The sequence below is a fragment of the Macaca nemestrina genome, chromosome 3, assembly GCF_043159975.1.
Source record: "Macaca nemestrina isolate mMacNem1 chromosome 3, mMacNem.hap1, whole genome shotgun sequence".
NCBI classification, from domain to species: Eukaryota; Metazoa; Chordata; class Mammalia; order Primates; family Cercopithecidae; genus Macaca; species Macaca nemestrina.
The window spans coordinates 171033896-171056878 of NC_092127.1; the positions used below are offsets into that span (position 1 = coordinate 171033896).

The following is a 22983-nucleotide window of genomic DNA, read 5'->3' on the forward strand; positions in this document are numbered from 1 at the left end:
AATTTGACTTCTTCTTTTCCTAACTGAATACCCTTGATTTCTTTATCTTGCCTGATTGCCCTAGCCAGAACTTCCAACACTATGTTGAATAGGAGTGGTGAGAGAGGGCATCCCTGTCTTGTGCCAGTTTTCAAAGGGAATGCTTCCAGTTTTTGCCCATTCAGTATGATATTGGCTGTGGATTTGTCATAAATAGCTCTTACTATTTTGAGACACGTTCCATTAATACCGAATTTATTGAGCGTTTTTAGCATGAGGGGCGGTTGAATTTTGTCAAAGGCCTTTTCTGCATCTATTGAGATAATCATGTGGTTTTTGTCTTTGGTTTTGTTTATATGCTGGATTACGTTTATTGATTTGCATATGTTGAACCAGCGTTGCATCCCAGGGATGAAGCTCACTTGATCATGGTGGATAAGCTTTTTGATGTGATGCTGGATTCAGTTTGCCAGTATTTTATTGAGGATTTTTGCATCGATGTTCATCAGGGATATTGGTCTAAAATTCTCTCTTTTTGTCATGTCTCTGCCAGGCTTTGGTATCAGGATGATGTTGGCCTCAAAAAATGGGTTAGGGAGGATTCCCTCTTTTTCTATTGATTGGAATAGTTTCAGAAGGAATGGTACCAGCTCCTCCTTGTACCTCTGGTAAAATTCAGCTGTGAATCCATCTGGTCCTGGACTTTTTTTGGTTGGTAGGCTATTAATTATTGCCTCAATTTCAGAGCCTGCTAGCATTCTTATACACCAGTAACAGACAAACAGAGAGCCAAATCAGGAATGAACTTCCATTCACAATTGCTTCAAAGAGAATCAAATACCTAGGAATCCAACTTACAAGGGATGTAAAGGACCTCTTCAAGGAGAACTACAAACCACTGCTCAGTGAAATAAAAGAGGACACAAACAAATGGAAGAACATACCATGCTCATGGATAGGAAGAATCAATATCGTGAAAATGGCCATACTGCCCAAGGTAATTTATAGATTCAGTGCCATCCCCATCAAGCTACCAATGAGTTTCTTCACAGAATTGGAAAAAACTGCTTTAAAGTTCATATGGAACCAAAAAAGAGCTCACATTGCCAAGGCAATCCTAAGTCAAAAGAACAAAGCTGGAGGCATCATGCTACCTGACTTCAAAATATACTACAAGGCTACAGTAATCAAAACAGCATGGTACTGGTACCAAAACAGAGATATAGACCAGTGGAACAGAACAGAGTCCTCAGAAATAATACCACACATATACAGCCATCTGATCTTTGACAAACCTGAGAGAAACAAGAAATGGGGAAAGGATTCCCTATTTAATAAATGGTGCTGGGAAAATTGGCTAGCCAGAAGTAGAAAGCTGAAACTGGATCCTTTCCTTACTCCTTATACGAAAATTAATTCAAGATGGATTAGAGACTTAAATGTTAGACCTAATACCATAAAAACCCTAGAAGAAAACCTAGGAAATACCATTCAGGACATAGGCATGGGCAAGGACTTCATGTCTAAAACACCAAAAGCAACAGCAACAAAAGCCAAAATTGACAAATAGGATCTCATTAAACTAAAGAGCTTCTGCACAGCAAAAGAAACTACATCAGAGTGAACAGGCAACCTACAGAATGGGAGAAAATTTTTGCAATCTACTCATCTGATAAAGGGCTAATATCCAAAACCTACAAAGAACTCAAACAAATTTACAAGAAAAAAAACAAACAACCCCATCAAAAAGTGGGCAAAGGATATGAACAGACATTTCTCAAAAGAAGACATGCATACAGCCTACAGACACATGAAAAAATGCTCGACATCACCGGCCATCAGAGAAATGCAAATCAAAACCACAATGAGATACCATCTCACACCAGTTAGAATGGCAATCATTAAAAAATCAGGAAACAACAGGTGCTGGAGAGGATGTGGAGAAATAGGAACACTTTTACACTGTTGGTGGGATTGTAAACTAGTTCAACCATTACGGAAAATAGTATGACGATTCCTCAAGGATCTAGAACTAGATGTACCATATGACCCAGCCATCCCATTACTGGGTATATACCCAAAGGATTATAAGTCATGCTGCTATAAAGACACATGCACACGTATGTTCATTGCAGCACTATTCACAGTAGCAAAGACTTGGAATCCAAACAAATGTCCATCAGTGACAGACTGGATTAAGAAAATGTGGCACATATACACCATGGAATACTATGTAGCCATTAAAAAGGATGAGTTTGTGTCCTTTGTAGGGACATGGATGCAGCTGGAAACCATCATTCACAGCAAACTATCGCAAGAACAGAAAACCAAACACCGCATGTTCTCACTCATAGGTGGGAACTGAACAATGAGATCACTTGGACTCGGGAAGGGGAACATCACACATCCGGGCCTATTATGGGGAGGGGGGAGGGGGGAGGGATTGCACTGGGAGTTATACCTGATGTAAATGACGAGTTGATGGGTGCTGACGAGTTGATGGGTGCAGCACAGCACCATGGCACAAGTATACATATGTAACAAACCTGCACGTTATGCACATGTACCCTAGAACTTAAAGTATAATAATAAAAATAAAAATAAATAAATTAAGATATAAAAATTAGCTGGGCATGGTGGTGGGCACCTGTAATCCCAGCTACTCAGGCGGCTGAGGCATGAGAATTGCTTGAACCTGGGAGGCAGAGGTTGCAGTGAGCCGAGATCATACCACTGCACTCCAGCCTGAGCAATAAAGCAAGACTCAGTCTCAAAAAATAAAAAAAAGCAATTACTACAATAAATTGCAATTTGTGCTAAGGGCTATAAAACAACAGGGAGCTATTCAACAGAGTTCAAGAGAGCGATCCCTTTCAACAGGAGTAATCAATAATAACATCAGAGAAGAGATGTCATCTGAGCTGACCCTCACAAAATAGATAGGATTTTCGTAACACAAAACAGGCAGAAAGGGCTTTCCAGGACAGGAAAACAAAATACAAAAAAGTGTTAATGATGCAAGAGGGAAAGGCAAAATGATTCACTTGGACAGGCACATAGGACAGTCATAAGACAGCAGAGACTGACAAAGTAGAAGGGGAAGGCTGGGGACAGATAGTAAAAATTCTTAAATGCTGAGTTCTGGAATAGGAACTTCATTTTTTGAGCAACTGGGAATAATCACTGAAGGTTTGTTAAAAGGCAGTGAGCTATAAGGGTTCGTCTGCTTATAATTAAATTTAATAGTATTGAGAATACGTAAGGAGATTGGGAGAGATCGATTGAAAGTTGGGAGGTATAAAAATAAGAGAAGTATGTGAATTAAAGCACCATGTCTAAAATAAAGTAAACAATAAAAGGCAACATTATCAGCATTATCACCATCATCATCATCATTATTGTGACTACTATGGTAACAGCCTTGGTAATGAAGAGAAAGAGGAGATTGTAAGACTATGGGAAGAAATAATATTTAGCATTTGATCACTAGTAACAAAAATAGGAAGCTGAGGAAGAGATGGTCATTTTTAAAAGAACATAAACGTTTTAGACATGCTAAGTTTGATCTCACAGAAAAAAAATGTGCAGCAGACAGTTGATCTTAGAGGACTGGAGCAAAAAGAGATGTGGCAACAAAAAAGAAGGAAGCTGTGAAGCTTGAATGAGATAACCTGAATATTCTTTATAAAATATAAGTGAGAAATGCTTAAAATGAGTGAGACAGAGGTTGAATTAGGGGCCACACAAGCATGGAAAAGTTTTAGAACAACCTAAATGGAAGACAGACAATGAATAACAAATATAACCTTAGACAGCAAAAAGAATCCACTGGAAGTTAAATAAATGAATTGAGACTAGATAATGGTTAACACAGAAATTACATGATTTTCTCTTGAAGTGGTCAAAAGTTTGGGAGAAGAGAGAAAGTAAACAGTAAAAGTGGCCTTAGACTAAGGAGTAGAATGGCAGACAGAACAGAAGTCTGATGGGGAAGAGATTATGAAATGCAAGGAAGAACATGATGCAATACATGACATGTGATCCAGACTAGGTAGCTTTCATGGAAAGAAGAGAGAATTGCTCCCCAAAATAGGGGGCTAAACAACTAAATGTCTCAAAAAGAACAAATATAGAAAGACAGGTAGACACTTCCTGATAGGGGAGGTAATCAGTATGGCCATAGTTAAAGACAGCAAACCTCATCAAAAGTGTTCTGTGGGCTGGGTACTATGCTAGATGCTGAGGATAAAAAGCACAATCCCTGCTCTTTAAGAATGAATAATTTAGTGCAGGGATTGGCAAACCTTGTATGAAAGGGAAGACAGTAAATATTTTAGGCTTTGCAGTCCATGGGTCTCTGTTGCAACTAAGCAGCAACAACCAATATGCAAATGAATGAACATGACTATTTTCCAATAAAACATATCTTAGGGATTCATATAGTTTTCATGTGTCACAAGATTATCTTTATTTTGATTTTTCAACCACTTAAAAATGTAAAAAGTAAAAATAAAATTCCTTGTTTGCCAGCCCTATAAAAATAGATGGCAGGTTGTATTTGGCCCAGGGGCTGTAGTTTGCAGATCCCTGATGTAAGTGGGAAAGTCCGGAAAGAAAAGAGAGGAGCATCATACATGTACCTATCACTCACATATATTCTTAACAACTAGCAGTAAGCTCTGAGAGTGGACTTATTATTTACCTCTCTCTATCTCTTCTTTTCAGTCATGATTAAAAAAAAAAATCTTCATGTTTTGTTTCTTACACCTAGTATGTTAAAACTGATACTTTCTCGTTACTGTTTAGAAATTTTCAATTTCACTAAAAAATATTCAGGCCCAATCTTAGTTTTATTTTCTTGAGTTTAAATCTTTATAACAAAAAAACCACACACTTCTTTCACATATGTATGACTTATTATGCTTTATGACAAATTGATGAATAAACATTAACTGATTTCCAGCCGTAAAAGATACCACCTAGAGGCAGAAATATATACTTCCTCAACTATCTCCAAGGTTTTTATTTCTATTGCTTCTTTTCACCATCTAATTTTGATGATTTTTTAAATAAAAATAAAAGTTGAACAATAAAAATCTGCCTAATTTCCACTGTTGTAGAATGTGATGACTCTGCAGAAAATTTTCAAGAGCAGAAGAACCATGATCATAACTGTGGAAGTTGAGTGATGGGTTCGTGGGAGTTCTTTAAGGTACCTTTGAAATATTTCATACCAAAAAAGGTTTTAAAAATCCATCTCTGAGGCTATGCTGGAGAATGAAGTTTGACTGACTGTGGTGCTCATTACGTGTCTCAGCAGTGGCAGTCACAGAGTCCTACTCAAACAGCACTGTGAGGAAGGCTTACGGACAGGACTGGGTTGAGGGGAGGTGAGTGAGGCTGTGCTGAGATGAAGGACAGTTAAAAAAGCTAGGGGCATGTGCTAGAACCTCTTGAGTTTCCATTTTAACAACTATTCATAGTTTTTATGCTTAAATTATTTTGTTATTTTATTCCTAGTTTTTTGCCAACCCATTTTGATAGCAGGTTTATCAGAGTTCTATAACAGCATACAATTAATAGATGACAGCCTACTGTGAGAACAAATATATTTTAAATACACTATCAATAACACTGGCTTCAAAGACCTAAATTTTAAGGAAAGAGGGTGTCAGTTCATTCACATCTCACTCCTTTAATATCACAGGCCATGACTGCCACATTACACTTGTATCATATTTTAAACTGCAGGCCAGTATGGTAGATTATTTTTCCCCTTCTACCCCATTTTTTCCAGGGTTGCCATAGTTAAATAGGTATGATCCTTGGTTACTGAAAATAAAATGGAAGAATATACAAATACCATTAACATCAATTTAGTGGTTCTTACTCAGTATTTCATAACTAATAATACATACTCCTGACATCAAGAATGATCTTTGGCTCTGTATTACATAACTTGGCATGAAAAACCAACCTGTGCTTTCCTCATGTATACCAAAGGTTCTTTAAGATGTTCAGGAGGTGCAGCAGGATGACTAGGTAAAGGAAACCTAGGAGCAAAAAGAGGCAGCTAAATATCACACATTACTCTCTTGGTTAGATATTACTTACCTCTGTAGTCCATGTTATAAACTGTTTTCCCAGTAACATTTCATTTTATATTCAAAATGTATTGTTTTTATTAAGAAAATAGGTTGATTTAGTCAACAAATACTTGGGCTGCTCTAGGTACTAAGTATAAGGTGGTGATTGAGATAACATTCTCTGTTCTCATGGACGTAACATTCTCATGAAGAAAGCCAATAATTACAAACACATACAAATAAAATAATATCAGATTGTAACAAGTGCTGTGAGAAAATGAAAGCAGGGTAATAAGATACAATAAATTTGGAGGTCAGTGAAGTCCCCTTAGGGGATTTTATATTTAAACCAAGACATGAGTGTGAAGGAGCCAACCATGCAAAGATCTGGGGGAAGAGTATTCCAAGCAGAGGGATGGCAAGCGCAAGAATTCTGAGGAGGTAATGCATGAAATGTTTAAGGATCAGAAAAAGTCAGGATCACTGGAACATAATGACTGAAGTGCAGAGTGGTATGAAATCACAGATAGAAAAGGCAGTAGGAAGACATGATGGTTCAACGTTTATTTGGAGATTCCAATCCATTTCACAACGATATATAACTCCTCTTGAAATTAGTCATCAGACTTGTACCTACAGCAAAACAGTCATGTTCCAATAATCAAGAACCGCAGAGCTGAATTCTCAAGAAATTCCTGGTCCAAAGTGGAACAAAAGCATGTAAAAGGTTAATAATATTTCAAACCACTTGCATCTGTCCTGGAGCCTACATGTAAAAGGCTAAACTGTGCATAGAAACATTGCTGGAATAGGGAAAGGCAACCTATCCCACCTAATCTATAAGGCAGTTTCACAAATTGATTGTTTCTGGCAAATTATTTTTCCAATAAAATCTACATTTCAGGTACCTTCCCATTCACAAATGAAAAAAAAAGTTAAGTCTCTAGATACCTTGATATTTCTTGTGTTATATGTAAGATAGTTTAAAAACTATCTCACATTGTCCAATACACCATTTGCTTCCACTTTTAATGGTAATTATGTCTAAATTTAATAAAGCTTAGAAATTTAGGATTAAAATTTGAGAGAATTTACTGATGATCTTAATAGTTATTTAATGATCAAAGACATGTATCCAAAATACAGATAACAAGAGGAGACAACTTGAAAGTCATTCTTATTAAGACCAAAATCAAGTTAGATATTTATTTTTTCAGAAACTTTTAATGACAACCTACTCAATGTAAAAAAGAGACAGAAGTGAACAAAACTGGCTAAAATATCTGCCCTCATGGAGCTTACATTTAGTAATATGCAGAGATAAGGATTGCCAGATAGGAAAAAGGCACAGAAACTTATACAGCACACTTCACTCTATTTTTTTCTTGTCCCCCAAGTCTCCCTAAATACTTAAATGTTCTACCCACTGACAGTAAACTATTTTAGGCAACCATTATTCCTCGCCTACATTTATCCAGCAGGTTCCTAAGTGCTTCCAGACTATTTTCAATCTATTCACCAGTTTGCCTGGATGTTGGCCAGAAGTGATGTCTTCCTTATTCACCAGTAATTGTAATTCCAGCATCTAGCATAATGCCTGGTACATAGTAGATAACCAATATATTGCTGAATGGATAAAATGCAAATTTGATCATATTACTACTTTACTTACAATTTTAAATGGCACCCAAATGCTTTTAGGATCCAGTCTACAAAGTCTGAAGAGGCACAATCCTTTTTATAAATCTAGACTCGTCCTTAGCCATGCTCCCTTCACCTGCTACCACCCAACCATACAAACTTTTGAACATTTGCACCACACTCTTTTCCACTTCTAAATCTCTGAGCCTGCTATTCCCTTCTGCCTGAAGTGCTTTTCTTCTCTACTCTTTCCCCTGACAAACTCTAGCTTAGTTTTCTGATCTCAGCGTGGATATTGCTTCCTTTGGCAAGCCCAAATCTAAGTTAAATGCCAGCCTTATGTGTTCCTTGTATTTCCCCAATCATTGCACTTATTTTACTGCACTGTAAATGCCTCTTTAAAGTCTTTATGCCCAACTGAGATGTAAGTTCTGGGAGACAAAGACTGTCTAGCCTGTTTATTATCAATAGCACCTGGCTCTGTGCACAAGAGCAAACATACAGTAGCATTTCAAACTAAGAGGGCAAAGAAGAACTGTATGTTTAGGACGTTTCAGAGGTACCCAGGTCTACTGCTTGAGCACTCTCCCAGTGAAAGCCATGAATGTGTATGAAGACTTATCCAAATTTGTGGTCTAGTGTAAAGTATCCTTTATCTAACATCCTTCCATTTTAGGCCCACTACTGTTTGACACTTGTAACTCTGTAAGGTATGGTAGACTTTTGCATGTATCTACTATAACAGCAAACTATACAATATGTTTTTATAACATGCACATATAGAATAAGATTTTTAAGGTTTATTTACTTCTTTATGTTCTTTAAGGGAAAAATAATAGGTCATCTGATTTCTTATAAACTGCTCTGTACAAAGTACAATGAAGACTAAAACACAGAAATAAATTGATCTATTTTTCATTTTGCATGTAAAGATTGTCTTAAATATAGTAAGGCTAAGACTAATAATTGCACTGTTTCCTCAATTCAACAAATATTTGTCATGTATTAGCATTAGTAGGTGGCTCAATAACTATTTGCTGACTCAATGTCATTTATTTGATACTATAGGAAATATGAAAGAAATGTAAGACACAATTTTTGTTCCAGAACATTTTAAATCCAGTTAAGAGATAAGACATAGACCTATGTGAGACGTAGTAAAATGCATGGGCTTTGGAATCATATAGTTGGAGGTTAAGCCCTAGCACTTCCATTTGTTAGCTATATGATGTTCAACAAGTTACTTAAGTGGTCTGCCATGGTTTGAATGTTTGTCCTTTCCAAAACTCATGTTAAAATTTGCGATTGTAACAGTATTCAGAGGTGGGATCTTTCAGAGGTGATTAGGCCATGAGCTTCACCGACATAGGTGGGACTGGTGACATTATAAAAGGGTGGGTTAAACCCCCTCTTGCCCTCTCACCCTCTGCCATGCGATGACGCAGCAAGAAGGCTCTCACCAGATGCCGGCACCTTGATATTGGACTTCCCAGCCTCCAGAACTGTGAGCCAATAAATTTCTATTCATTATAAATTACCCAATCTCAGGTATTCTGTTATAGTATCATGAGACAGACTAAAACATGGTTTAAGCCTCAGTTTTCTCTTCTGCAAAACGGTGATCATAATAAATTTTACTTCATAGGGTTGTAGTGAAGATTATATTGAATAAGCCAATGCATGTAAAGTGTTGGCACAAAATAAGCATTCAATCACTGTGAATTATCATTCATATAATACTAAATAGTTATTAACACAATAACAAATATATAACTGTTTTAAATGAATGGAAAAGATAATTAAAGTATGCAATCTGAAATGGAGAGTGCTAACCTAGACTAGTTGAAAATTTCATGTAAATAACAGAATACAGAAAATTTTCTAGTATATTTGTCAAATAAGAAACTGACTAAAGTCTTTGTAATGCTTACTAAAACAAGTAAAATGAAGCGTACTGTTTTCAAGTATAGTCTGTATAGCTCGTGTGTTCTATAACTCTATTAGGCATAAGGATGTGTATTTTTTATCTCCCATTGTTTAATATTACCTAATGAATACTCATACTTTCCTTTTTGCTTTCCTTATTCATCCATCCAATGGTTGCTGCCAATGAAAAATGCAACAGAATAGGCTAAGTCTTCTTTATTCTTTTGACTTATGTTATGGGAAATGTTTCTTTCCCACCCCTGATGTGCACTTCCATGTGAAAAGAGTTCCATTACTATAACATTCTTGGACTCTCTCTAAGGCTTAACTCAACACACCACAGAAGAGGTTTATGCCTTATTCAACTTTTAAATTTGAGAAGCATAAACTGAACATACTGCCCCTGATCCAATGCTATTTGACTGGAAGGTTAAATCTATTTAATTCTTGAGATCAGTTGAAAGACTAATTTTGCTCTCATACTAAGCTATGTCCTCCTACCTAGTCTTTATCAGTAATAAAAGTGTAATTTTGATATCCCATCTGCTTTTTTGTTTTATCTTGTTTCTTAATTTGTTCAGAACCCAAGCGAGGAATAAAAATAATATCACTGGACTCCTTAAAAAAATCCCAACGAGTTATTCAGAAAATATATACTTAAAGTTCTATTGTACAAAATGTCAACAATATGATAATGAATAAAACACAGTCCCTTCTATCAAGTAAAAGGGCAGTCTGTCACACAGAACAATTTTCAGTAATACTAGTAATATCACCTCAGATTGAGAATCCAGTGTTTGGAATTACACACAACAGGCACCTTTAGTACATATTATAAATTTAAAACCTTACTTGTCATGATAAATGTCTATTCCTTTGGTGACTGCCAAAGGTACTGTCACAGTACTACTAAAGGTATGGTCACAGTCAACTTCAATTATTAGATAGCACTTATATCTAACATTATTTAAGACTTCAAATCCAACTGGGAAGATGGATTTGAGCAAAGAAGCAAATACTAATTTTTTTAAAAATTGTATCTAAAGCACATGCGCACAGGCGTTCATCTGAGTCTCTTCATTTTAGAAACAATTCTGGTAAGCTGCATTATGTCATTTCCCAGTTAAATGAACTGGAAAAGTCAAGTTGAAAATGGGAGTGTTAAACACTAGAGAAGGCTACAGACAGAAATACAGTGATAGCAGTAAAGGAAAAAAAAAGCAGACATGGGAACTCTATTAGACTTGGGAACTCTATTAGACTATGAGCTCTATGAGGGCAGAAATTGTGTTTATTGTTCTACACTATATGCTCAGTGCTTAGTATGTTGCTACCACATGGTAGGTATTCAATAAATAACTGACAAGTAACAGAACATTGAAGAAACTACAAAAGCTAACATTCTGGATTTACATTTTAAAATGGCAAACAGTTCTACACACCTTAATAGACCCTGATGTTAAATATAAATAAACAAAAACACAGATGTTCTTAATAATGACACCAATCTTGCCAAAGAACAAAAAAGATAATCATGTTTAGAATGGACAGTTTATAAAGACACAAAAAAAGAACGTCAGTAAGCTTCGGTTATCTGAAATATTAACTTTAGAGAAACATCTTATTCCCTAATTCCACTGGATAAATGAATTGTTAATATAAAATAATGGGTGGGGCCAGACGCAGTATCTCATATCTGTAATCCCAGCACTTTGGGAGGCCGATGCAGGTGGATCACTTGAGGTCAAGAGTTCGAGACTAGACTGGCCAACACGGTGAAACCCCATCTCTACTAAAAATACAAAAACTAGCCAGGTACTGTGGCAGGGGTCTGTAATCCCAGCAACTTGGGAGGCTGAGGCACAAGAATCACTTGAACCCAGGAGGCGGAGGTTGCAGTTAAGCCAAGATCATTGCACTGCACTTCAGCCTGGGTGACACAGTGAGACTCCATCTCAAAAAGAAAGAAAATTAAAAAAATAAAATAGTTGGTGGTTAAAAAAAAAAACGCACCTATTTCTTATTGTTTGTCAGGCAAGATGGTAGTAATTTTTAATTGTATTAACTTACTTGAAATGTTGTATAAATATTAATGATAATAATACAATAAGTATATATAACAATACTGGTTTTATTACTCACAAAGTAAATATAGCTAAACAAAACACTATTGCAAAATAGGTAGGAAAACTCACACACTCAGTTCACTATAAACAGCATTCTGAAGTTTCTTCTCCCAACCTGTTTTTTAAAAAAAGAATAAAATATATGAACATACTAGTTTTTAAATAAACATACATCATAATTAAATTTATCTCAACAAAACTTTGGCATCATATTTATTTGTGAAAGAACTTTGTCAACTGCCAATCCCTATATAAAGTGTTATTAAAGATTATTTCCTATATACTTACTATATCCCTTGGCTAACACTGAGCAGCAAAGTCACCAACATGATATTTTTAAATAATATTATTGCACCATTTTATCAAGTTGGGAGGAACATTTCCTTTTTCACTATCAAAGTGCTCAATGAATGTCAAAATCTTCGGATGTTGTACTACTAAAGCTGTAAGGAATGTGCCAAGGGAACAGCAAAAAACAGCCACCTGATGAAGACAGATGACAAGTATCTAGTTATAATTAACTTGTCAGCAAAGTCCTGGATGACAGAGGCAGATTATTGTGAGTTACCAATAGTCAGACCAGTTAGCTCAGCTTCTAACTATCCGGGACAACCACTTAACATCTCAGTTCCCATATGCAGATGCTGGACTAGGGAACCTCTCTCTCCTCTTGCTCTTTGAAAAGTTAGAATTTTCTTTTTATTTTCTGTGAAAGCATAAAAGGAAAAAAGTCACAACTGAAAAGTAAAATGAAAAATTATTTAACTAAGGAGATACTTAATACCTTAAGCATGTATTTATCCATCAGGATATTACCAGTAAGGCAAACAGTATTTAAAACAAACTAATGCAAAGGAGTCTTTCTCACAGAGTTCTTGAATTTTTGCACCATTTTGTTAAAATGTCTAATAGTTCTAATTCTCCCTAAATAGAAACCTATTTGGCCATAGTTTTCACAATTTTGAATGAGAAACTGGAAGGCTGGGGATAAAATATTATTTATTTTGCCTTGCAAGGGTATCCAAGGCACAGAATACAGTCATGGGTTTAGTTTCTGTTTCTGATTGGGCCAGTAAAGCTCTTTCCTCATCCCTCTTCTCTGCTTATCACTAGAGACAGAAACAAAAAACCATGGCTTCAGGCTGTTAAAAGCCTAAAACAAAACAAAACAGAATGACGACAACAAAGTAAGGTGGCTGTACAAGCTTGAGGGCTTAAAGAATTAGGAATAAATAAAACATTTTCTTATTTTGCCTTAAGTTATTAGGAAAAAATTACGAACCTGATATTTTAAAGAATTCCTTAATATCTTCTTTCAGTGATTCAAGTTTAATCTCAGGTCTCTGAAGACTGGCCTAATAATAATAATAATAATAAAGAAAGATAAGGAAGGAAAAGACATCCAAAGTAAATCATTTCAGTTGGTATTTAGAACAAATGAAATGTTTAAAAAGGAGTGTCCAAAAATGTATACTATTTGAAAAATCCTCTTGAAGATAGAGCTTAGAACTATCTAGAATAGCTTGTAAGAAAGAAGACTTTCTCACTAACTCTTAAAGGATCTGTGATAGTATACTAAAGTCTACTAAAATTATAAAAACTTGGAGATTATGAGTCCTTATCATCTTTATCTAGGGTCTCAAGTTGGAAAAATACTCAGATTTTATAAATTCATTGCCTTGATATTATATTAAATATATATGGCACCTGTACCTAATGACTGAAAAAACAGTTGCATCCATGTAAATGGATCTTTGCATAGTGTCTTCCTCTTTGGATTGCTTTTCAATGTAAATGCATTGTGTATATTTGTAGAAAATACATAAAACTACTAGTTCATAAATGTGTATTATTAGTGTTTTACCTTCAAGTGCATTTTTCCTATTCTACTGGTTTTTCACACTGTAATTTTTACCAAAAAATAAAATTTTTCCTACTTGTAATGGCTTTGATTACTCTCAAAGTGTTGATGTCCCATCACCTAGCTCTGTCAAATTCTAGCAGCATACTTCTTCAGAAGGAATTTCTATTAGAGGATCTCAAATAGAGTATTTCAAACCTAAGAAATCAAAACTTGGTTTTATCCTCCACTCTCTGTCTTGTTCCTTCTCTTACATTTTTCAAATCTGCATCTATAAAATTACCATTTACCAAATCTTCCAAGTTAGAAACTTCAAATTTATTCTCAATTCCACACTAACTCTTCCATGATTCAATGCCTTTCTGGGAGATGGCACTGGTGGCAGTGAGATATTTTTTAAAAACCTCCTCGATTTCCACATAAAAACAGACCAAGCAACTAGATAGCAAAGCCAAATCCCTTGGAAAATAGTCACAACAAAATTAGATGATAAGCTATCCCCCAGAAATACAAGCAGCTGAGGATAAACCAACTGCCACAAGACCTGTAAGGTATCAACATCTGTACAGGAAGAAGCAGAAGAAACAATTGGCTATCTGATGTAGTGAAAACAAAAGAACCCCAAAGTAGTCAACAAACATACACTTGAACACATGATCAGCCAACTTTAGAGCAGAAGTTAAAACAGGGAGGGGTTTTGCCTAATCCAAATATAGCCAGGTGATATCTGAAGAGACTGGAGCAATCTAGTACCTATAAATTCTTAAAACTGACAAATCAAGGCTCCCTTTCCAAAGTCTGGAAATGTTGATAGAGTAATAAAAAAGGAGAATGATAGGGAGCTAACTCATTACCTTAAACAGTGGTAAATAATGAAAAAGGCATTTATGCTGCCTTTCCTATTGGCACTATACCACTGGATATCTACACAGTAAATGAGGGGAAATGACTCTACAAAAGTATTCTAGCTAATAACTAAAATAGATATGACATAATTAGAATATCACAACTTTGCAATCCCCAAAGAATTACTAATTCTAGGCATTGAGCAAAAATAGCTACTAACATTGCAAAAGAGATAATCAGACATTATGTGGTTTTCAATGAAAGAAGACTCTACTGCTATTGTCAGGCCAAAGGGATAACACCGGAGTATCATGAAGCCTCTGGGTCCACCTGTTAACTTATAAGACGTACAAAAGACAGAGGAACATGTTGAGTTATACCATGAATTTGCAGTAAGAAAAATCTCCAGGCTATGGGAAATTCTAAGGTCAAACAGCCTCGTTCTTCAGCTGATAAACTGTAAGGAAAAACAAAGGAAGGAGAGAAAACCTATAGCTTAAAAAAAAAAAAAAAAAAAAAAGACAAAGACATTTTAAAAATAGGCAGGACTAAACTACAGTGTCTAGAGATATATATTTGATTAATAAAATTATCAAGGAATGCAGAAAATATAAAAAATACTCAATGTCACTAATCACTACAGAAATGCAAATCAAAACTGCAATGAGATACCATTTCACACCAGTCAGAATGGCTACAATTAAAAAGTCAAAAAATAACATGTCAGGAAGGCTGTAGAGAAAAGGGAAGGTTTACACACTGCTAGTGGGAATGTAAATTAGTTCAGTCATTGTGGAAAGCAGTCTGGAGATTTCTCAAAGAACTTAAAACAGAACTACCATTTGACCCAGCAATCCCAATTACTGGTATATATGCAAAGGAATATAAATCATTCTACTATAAAGACACATGCATGCCTATGTTCATTGCAGCACTATTCAGAATAGCAAAGAAATGGAATCAACCTAAATGCCCATCAACAGTAGATTGGATAAAGAAAATGTGGTACATATACAACATGGAGTACTACACAGCCATAAAAAACAACGAGATCATGTCTAGCAACATGGATGAAGCTGGAGGCCATTATCCTAAGTGAACTAAGAGCAGGGACAGAAAAACAAAACCCACATGTTCCCACTTATACATGGAAACTGAACATTGAGTACACGTGGACACAAAGAGGGAACAATAGACAGCAGGGCCTACTTGAGGGTACAGGGTGGGAGGAGGATGAGGAATGGAACTACCTACTGGGTATTATACATACTATCTGGGTGATGAAATAATCTGTATACCAAACCCCATGATAAACAATTAATCTATATAACAAACCTGCACATGTGCCCCTTAAACTAAAAGTTAAGAATAATAAAATATCTAACAGAACAGCTAAAAAAAAAAAGAAATGCAGAAAAGTGATTACCATAAATCTCATGTTATCAGAAATGCAGGGGTTTGTGATTGGGATGGGTGGGACAAATGGAGAGGTTTCCAGTGTGGCTGGCAAAGTTTCACTTATAGGGTGGTCATTACAAAGTCCTTCACTCCATAACAACACATTATACATTTGTATCTATAATATAAATATAAATTTATATACTTATGGGCTAGAAAGGTTCAAAAAAGACAGGATCAAAGGTCCTCCCAATCCATACTTTCTCTCTATTTTAAAGTCCCACATTTAGTCTAACACAAGTCTTCTTTCTCATTTGAATTACTGCAACAACCTCTAAATTGGGCTTCTTGTCACCTTACTTAAATTGTGACCACTTCCACCTGGCATTCTCAAAACTCCCTTACTCTATTTTTTCTTCTTTCTTAGCATTTGTCACCTTCTATTATACTGCACGATTAATTTATTTTCTATGTTTATTGGTATATCATCTATCTCATTACATTGGAAGTGGTAAGCTCCATTAGGGCAGACATTTCTGCCTTTTTTTACTGTCTGTATCCCAAGTGTTTTCTGTAAACCTAAGTTGTTTTCACACAGTAGGTGCTCAATAAATGTTTGTTGAATGAATGAACCAATTCTCCCTTTCCCAATCTATCTTCCAGCATTTCTTTCTAAAACATAAGTCTCTCCCAGCTGTGGCTCTTCACAGCTTACATAAGAAGTCTACATTTTTTAACATGGCATACTTGGTCGTTCACAATGTAGACCCAACTTATCTCTACAAATTCATCTCCTGCTGTTGCTCCACCAAGTTAACAACAACCTCTTCTCACACCTACTCCCCACACACATCTTAGCCACAGTAAACTATATTACTGATTTCCCAACTCTCAGTCCTTTAAGGGCTGTTCATATTTCCTCACATGGAAGTGCTCTCTCACTACCTTGGCAAACACCCACTAGCTTCCAAGACATCCTTCAAATATCACCTCCTTTCCTTAGGCCAGGCAGCAAGGATAAAACATTATGTTCCTCTGTTTCAACAATTATCAGATTACAATGTAATTTTCAGCTCACCTATTCATCTTTCTGACTAGACTATAAGTTCGAAGGCAAGGAATGGGTCTTTATTTTTGCATCCCAAGTATCATCCTGGCATTAATTATTGTTTGACAAAATTATATTAACCAAACCACATTCTATTTTTTACCCAATTTCCTCCCCCGCAAAACAAGGAACTTCATAAAAATTATGGTTAAGTAAAGAGACTGTTTTCCAATATGTTACTCCTAGAAAAGACTTTTAAAAGCAGAAAAACCCTGGTAATTATTCAAATGCACTAAATTGAAAGTAAATAAGCTATCTTATACTAGCCTGCACTTGAAAATGATTCGGAGAGAAAACAATTTAAGGAATTTTTTAAAAACTGGTTGTTTTTTCTAAACACTTTCAATATTTTAAGGTTGCTAGACCTCCTACATATACTTTGCACCCAAACTAATTATAAACATCTTGAAGTATTTGAGGATCAAAAGCAGGACAGTGATAACATGGTAAGGCACAGTGGTTCTCAAACATGATTTAGCAACAGAACCTATTTTGCAAATGAAATTGAAAACCTATTAGGAATCCTATATAAAACACATTGAAAATGATATTACCAAACAATAAGAACAATGAGCCTTTTCTTGTTTGCTAATGTTATGATTAACATTTAAAAGGTACAGCTTTATTCTGATATAGCCTCAATATCCAATTTCTGTATTTTGTTTTGGTGGTTCAGCATAGAGAAAAGTCCCGATCAAAGACATGTTTGCATTTTTAATAGACTTCCTGGTCATCTCAGCACACTCCCAAATTAAACTCATGTAGGAAATTGAAAGAAGCAGAGTTGGAAATTTTTATTTTGAGATAAATCCTAAAATTTACCACAAATACAAAATCAGACAAAGAGCTTCCAATACTGCTAAAATTACACATAACATGGTTTTACTACTACATGATGGGGTATCACAAGCTCACTTGCCTTACATCTCAGAAGTATACCATCACCAGGGGCCTGTGTTGAACAGAAGCACTTGTGCTTTGCCTGGCCAACCAACCCCAAACACAGTATACCCACTGCATTAAGGTTCATCACTTGAACAACATTCCATAAGCACACATGTGCAAGCTCAGATATTTTAAAGGACCGGTGTAGAATTATATCTTTATAATCAAGCATGCATTTGTAAGAAGTGTCCCAAACACATGACAAAAGATAAGAGAAACAGGTTCTATTCTGGGATCATCCAGAAACAAGTTAATCTGGAAACACAGTAGTGGATTATGTGCTAAGCACTTGATATTTAGTGCATCTGAAAGTGTTATTTCTTAGTATAATTTTTAATTAAATATTTTTAAGTGAATATAGCTTTTCAGAATCCTTAGGTATAATAGAACACAGTTTGAAAACCACTTGGGACTAAATGAGAGTAGGATTTGGCATCAAAAGATCTGGAATCACCTCTCAGCCTAATTTACTAGCTTGTTCAAGTCATTTAACCTCTCTGTATGGCTTTTCTTCTTTATTTAATAGGAAAAATAATACCTTAACTAAGTTATTATGAGTCTCAAATAGAAAAATGTTCAGTTATTTTTAGGCTGTAAAGTCCAATATAAATTAAAGTTGCTGTGCTATAAAATATAAGATGTCCCAGATGGCAATGGACTAAATATCTGTAAAACTGTCAGTGAGGTGGGTGAGGGGGGCTGGAAGTAGAGGCTTTTCAAATATCTATGACAAAAGTTAAGTCTTCTTTAAACAAAATGCCTCTCACTCACTTTAAGAGCTAGTGAAGAATATGCTCAAAAATATAATCTAGTGAGAAAGGGTACAGGACATTTGCAGTTATGGTCCTGCATGTATCCTTCATCCATTTAGTTATGCTGATTCTGACATCCTCCACCCTTCTGCACTCCTAGAAACACATGACCAAACCTCTCCCACTCACACACATACACAAATCTAGTTTCTTTCAATTCCTACTAGAATAGTCCTAATCCAAAGTACTGGCCACTAGCAATCTTAAATTTCTAATCTTGGTGAACAAAAAGAACTGGAGAAGCAAAGCAGCTAAAATAGCAGCTAGGCCAAAGAAGCTGCAAAGTAAGCTGAGGCTAACTCTCCATTAAGTACAAATGAAGGCATAGGAAGTTCTACAAAAAGGGTTCCAAGGATCCTTTAATTCCCTCTAAAGAGACCTCATCCTCCCCGCTTTTCACTATGCTATCATGCTAATCCTGAACTTCATCATTCTGTGCCCCATGGAACTGTAGGGTTACAAGTGATTACAGAATTCTTCTATGTTGACTAACCATTTAATGCTTGATTATCCGCTCCAAATGATTTTCTGGCTTCAAAACTCTAACTTTAAAACTGTACCTTTCTAACTTAGAAACTGTCTACATCCCTACTTTAGTCAATTCCATCTCTGAACTATTCTACTGGAAAATTCTTACTTACTGATTAATTCTCCTTAAGATTTACCATCACTACCCCCTCCCCTCCACCACTCCACCCTGGGGTCATAGAAATAAGCTTAACGTCTCCTCTGTGAGAGAGCTTCCAATTTGAAGATAGCTACTGTGTCTTCCCTGAAGGCTTCTCCTTTTAAGGCCACAATATATTCCCGGGTTCTTCAAGTTCTCTTCATACAACAGAGCCTTCTTACCACCCTGGCCATTCCTCTCTGAGCAAGGTCCAGTGCAACTTGTTCTCCATTGTGGTAGTTTCTTAACTGGCTTCTCTATTTCACTCACTCCACTAGACCACTGATATTCAAACTTTTCAATCTCAGGACCCTCTTAAAAATTACTGATGAGGAGCCAGTTATAGTGGCATACACCTGTGATCCCAGCTACTGGGGAGGCTGAAGCTAGAGGGTCACTGGAACCCAGCTCTTTGAGACCAACCTGGGCAACATAGTGAGACTGCATCTCAAAAACATTATTGAGAACCCAAGAATGCTTTGTTTATGTGGATGACATCTATTGATATTTGCACTGGAAATTAAAACAAAAACAATTAAAATATTTGTTTATTAGAATGGTAGTTTTTCAAAACATTAAACATAGAGTTCATACGATTCAGTAATTATTCCACTTTTGAGTATATATCCAAAGAAATGAAAACAGATACTCAAACAGATACTTGTACACCAATGTTCATAGTAGCATCTCTTTTTTTTGTTTGTTTTTTGAGATGGAGTCTCCCTCTGTCACCCAGGCTGGAGTGCAGTGGTGCTGATCTCTGCTCACTGCAAGCTCCGCCTCCAGGGTTCACGCCATTCTCCTGCCTCAGCCTCCCAAGTAGCTGGGACTACAGGCACCCGCCACCACGCACGGCTAATTTTTTTTTTTTTTTTTTTTTTTTTTTTTTTTTTTTTTTTTTTTTTTCCCCCCCAGTAGAGACAGGGTTTCACCGTGTTAGCCAGGATGGTCTTGATCTCCCAATCTTGTGATCCGCCCACCTTGGTCTCCCAAAGTGCTGGGATTACAGGCATGAGCCACCACACCAGGCTCATAGTAGCATTATTAACAATAGCCAAAGGTGGAAACAACCCAAATGTCTATAGATGGATAAATGGATAAACAAAAATCATATGTACATATATATTAGTACAATGGAATATTATTCAGCTCTTAAAAAGAAAATTCTGGCCTGGTGTGGTGGCTCACCCCTGTAATCCCAGCACTTTGGGAGGCCAAGGCGGGTGGATCACGAGGTCAAGAGACTGAGACCATCCTGGCTAACACAGTGAAACCCCGTCTCTACTAAAAATACAAAAAATTAGCCCGGCGTGGTGGCGGGCCCCTGTAGTCCCAGTTACTCAGGAGGCTGAGGCAGGAGAATGGTGTGAACCCAGGAGGCGGAGCTGGCAGTGAGCCGAGATGGCGCCACTGCACTCCAGCCTGGGTGACAGAGCAAAACTCCGTCTCAAAAAAAAAGAAAAAAGAAAAAGAAAAGAAAAAGAAAAGTCTGACACATGTTACAACATGGATGAACTTTCATGATATCAAGCTAAGTAAAATAAATCTGCCAAAAAAAACCAGATACTGTATGATTCCACTTACATAAGGTACCTAGAGTGGTTAAATTCATAGAGATAGACCACAGAATGGTGGTTACTACAGGTTGAAGAGGGGGAGAATGTGGAGTTATTATTTATGGGTACAGAGTTTCAGTTTGGAATGATGAAAAAGTTTTGGAGATGGATGGTGAGGATGGCTGCACAACAAGGTGTATATACTTAATGACAATGAACTGTATACTTAATGATTAAAATGGTCATTTTTATGTTATGTATATCTTACCACAAAAAAAATCTGTTCAATTCATTTTAATATAACTATAATAAACTCATTGTATACTAACTTATTTTTATTTAAAGTAATTGTATTTTCAAAAATAAAACAGTGAGAAAACAGGGTTTTACATTTTTGCAAATCTCTTTTGATGTCTATCTTAAAAGAAGACAGCTAGATTTTTTATTCTGCCATAGTTTTCAGTCTGTGGTACTGTGTTGTTTTGGTTGTTGTCCATGGAAAAAGGAAGAGTATTTTAATATTCTTTTTCAGATAAATGGGGATATTCTCCTTTGATAGTATACCAAAATTTATAAGCAGTAGTTTCCTAAAGATTAGTTTTGATGTAGAATCTGACCATCAATAAACTTTCCATACTTTATAACATAAAAATACATTGATCAGTCTTGCACTGTGACTTAATTTTTTACATATCATACATAATTTTGTAACATTATACACTGGTCTTTTCAAATATATTGGTTAACTAAGTTATAAAGTGAAAACATATCATTGAATAAAAAGTAATGTTCATTACTATCACCACGAATATGCAACTGGCACATAGGAAATGTTCAATAAATACAATGGAATATTATTCAGCCCTTAAAAGGAAAGAAAATTCCGACACACGCTACAACATGAATGAACTTTGAAGCCATCAAACTAAGTGAAATAAATTTTTAAAAAGACAGATACTGTATGTTTCCATTTGTATGAGGTACCTAGAGTAGTTAAATTCATAAGACAGGCCGTAGAACATGGTTACTACAGGTTGGTGGGAGCGGGGGAGAAGAAGAGTTATTACTTATTACTTATATATGCCTAGAGAGAGAGAGAGAGAGACATACACAATATATATAAAATACATAAACAAAAAGCTAAAACAGAAGTGATATTTTAAAAGGATATAATGTCCTTTCTCACATCAATCCCCAAAATATCCTTATCATGAGCTTAATAGTTTATACTTGTCTAATTTCTCTCAAGAGCCCATCCTACCACAGATGAGAAGCTCAATTAAAATATGTTGAATTACTACGTATCTTTATTTCTTCCTAATACTTTTGGTTCTTTCCAAAACTGTAGACCAGACCCGTTTCTGTAATCCTAGTCATCCCAGTGGACACACATTGTAGCCAGGAATAAGATCTAGTTTCAAATGGAAAGTTCTGGCTCTGCAAAAGCTGACCATGCCTCATACTCAATCTGCGCTGTATAATTCCAGCCCTGCTCTGGTTTCTCTCACCTGAGGATGGATCCCTCACTGGTTTTCTTTTGCTGACATCTCCAAGCTGACCCCCTTCTCTTCCAGCACTGGCTGTCTTGTCCCCTATTCATCCGTATCTTTATTCTTAGCCTCCTTTCATGGTATACTTTATGCCTGAAAGTCTTCACTTCACATTTAGTAACCAATTTTCTACCTTTCATTTCAACTTGGTCTTACCTAATTCAACCCTACCTGACCTTCTATAAACAACTCAGTTTCCTCTAAAAGCTGAAATAAAACATGAAGAGATGTACTTAAACAAAGTAAACCCACATTTTAGTATTTCTGTTATCCCTTACATACATATTTTCTATGGAGACAAGAACTTTCTTATTTTATAATCCTGTATACCATTATTTATTTCTTTACTGTTTTAACTTTTCAGGATTAAAGGACAAACAGCAGCTAAAGTAGATATGGGTAAGTATGACAGCACTCCCTGGTTCACACCAAATGTAATCAGGGTTCTTGACTTATGACAACAACCTATTAGTTGCGTTATT

General features: G+C 36.0%; 1 protein-coding gene across 3 annotated transcripts in view; it reads right to left on the reverse strand.

Annotated features, from left to right (window-relative positions):
• LOC105487814 (TBC1 domain family member 19) overlaps positions 1-22983 on the reverse strand; it is a 160398-nt gene that overhangs the window by 123961 nt on the left and 13454 nt on the right. For all 3 annotated transcript variants that reach the window (XR_011621410.1, XM_071093768.1, XM_011751428.2), the window contains exons 2-4: positions 13041-13113; positions 11828-11873; positions 5957-6032 (exon numbers count right to left, since the gene is read on the reverse strand). Coding sequence is in view for 2 of the 3 variants with exons in the window: in XM_071093768.1 (XP_070949869.1) it covers positions 5957-6032; positions 11828-11873; positions 13041-13113 (195 nt within the window). In the remaining variant the exon portion in view is untranslated. The remainder of the gene's footprint in view (positions 1-5956; positions 6033-11827; positions 11874-13040; positions 13114-22983) is intronic.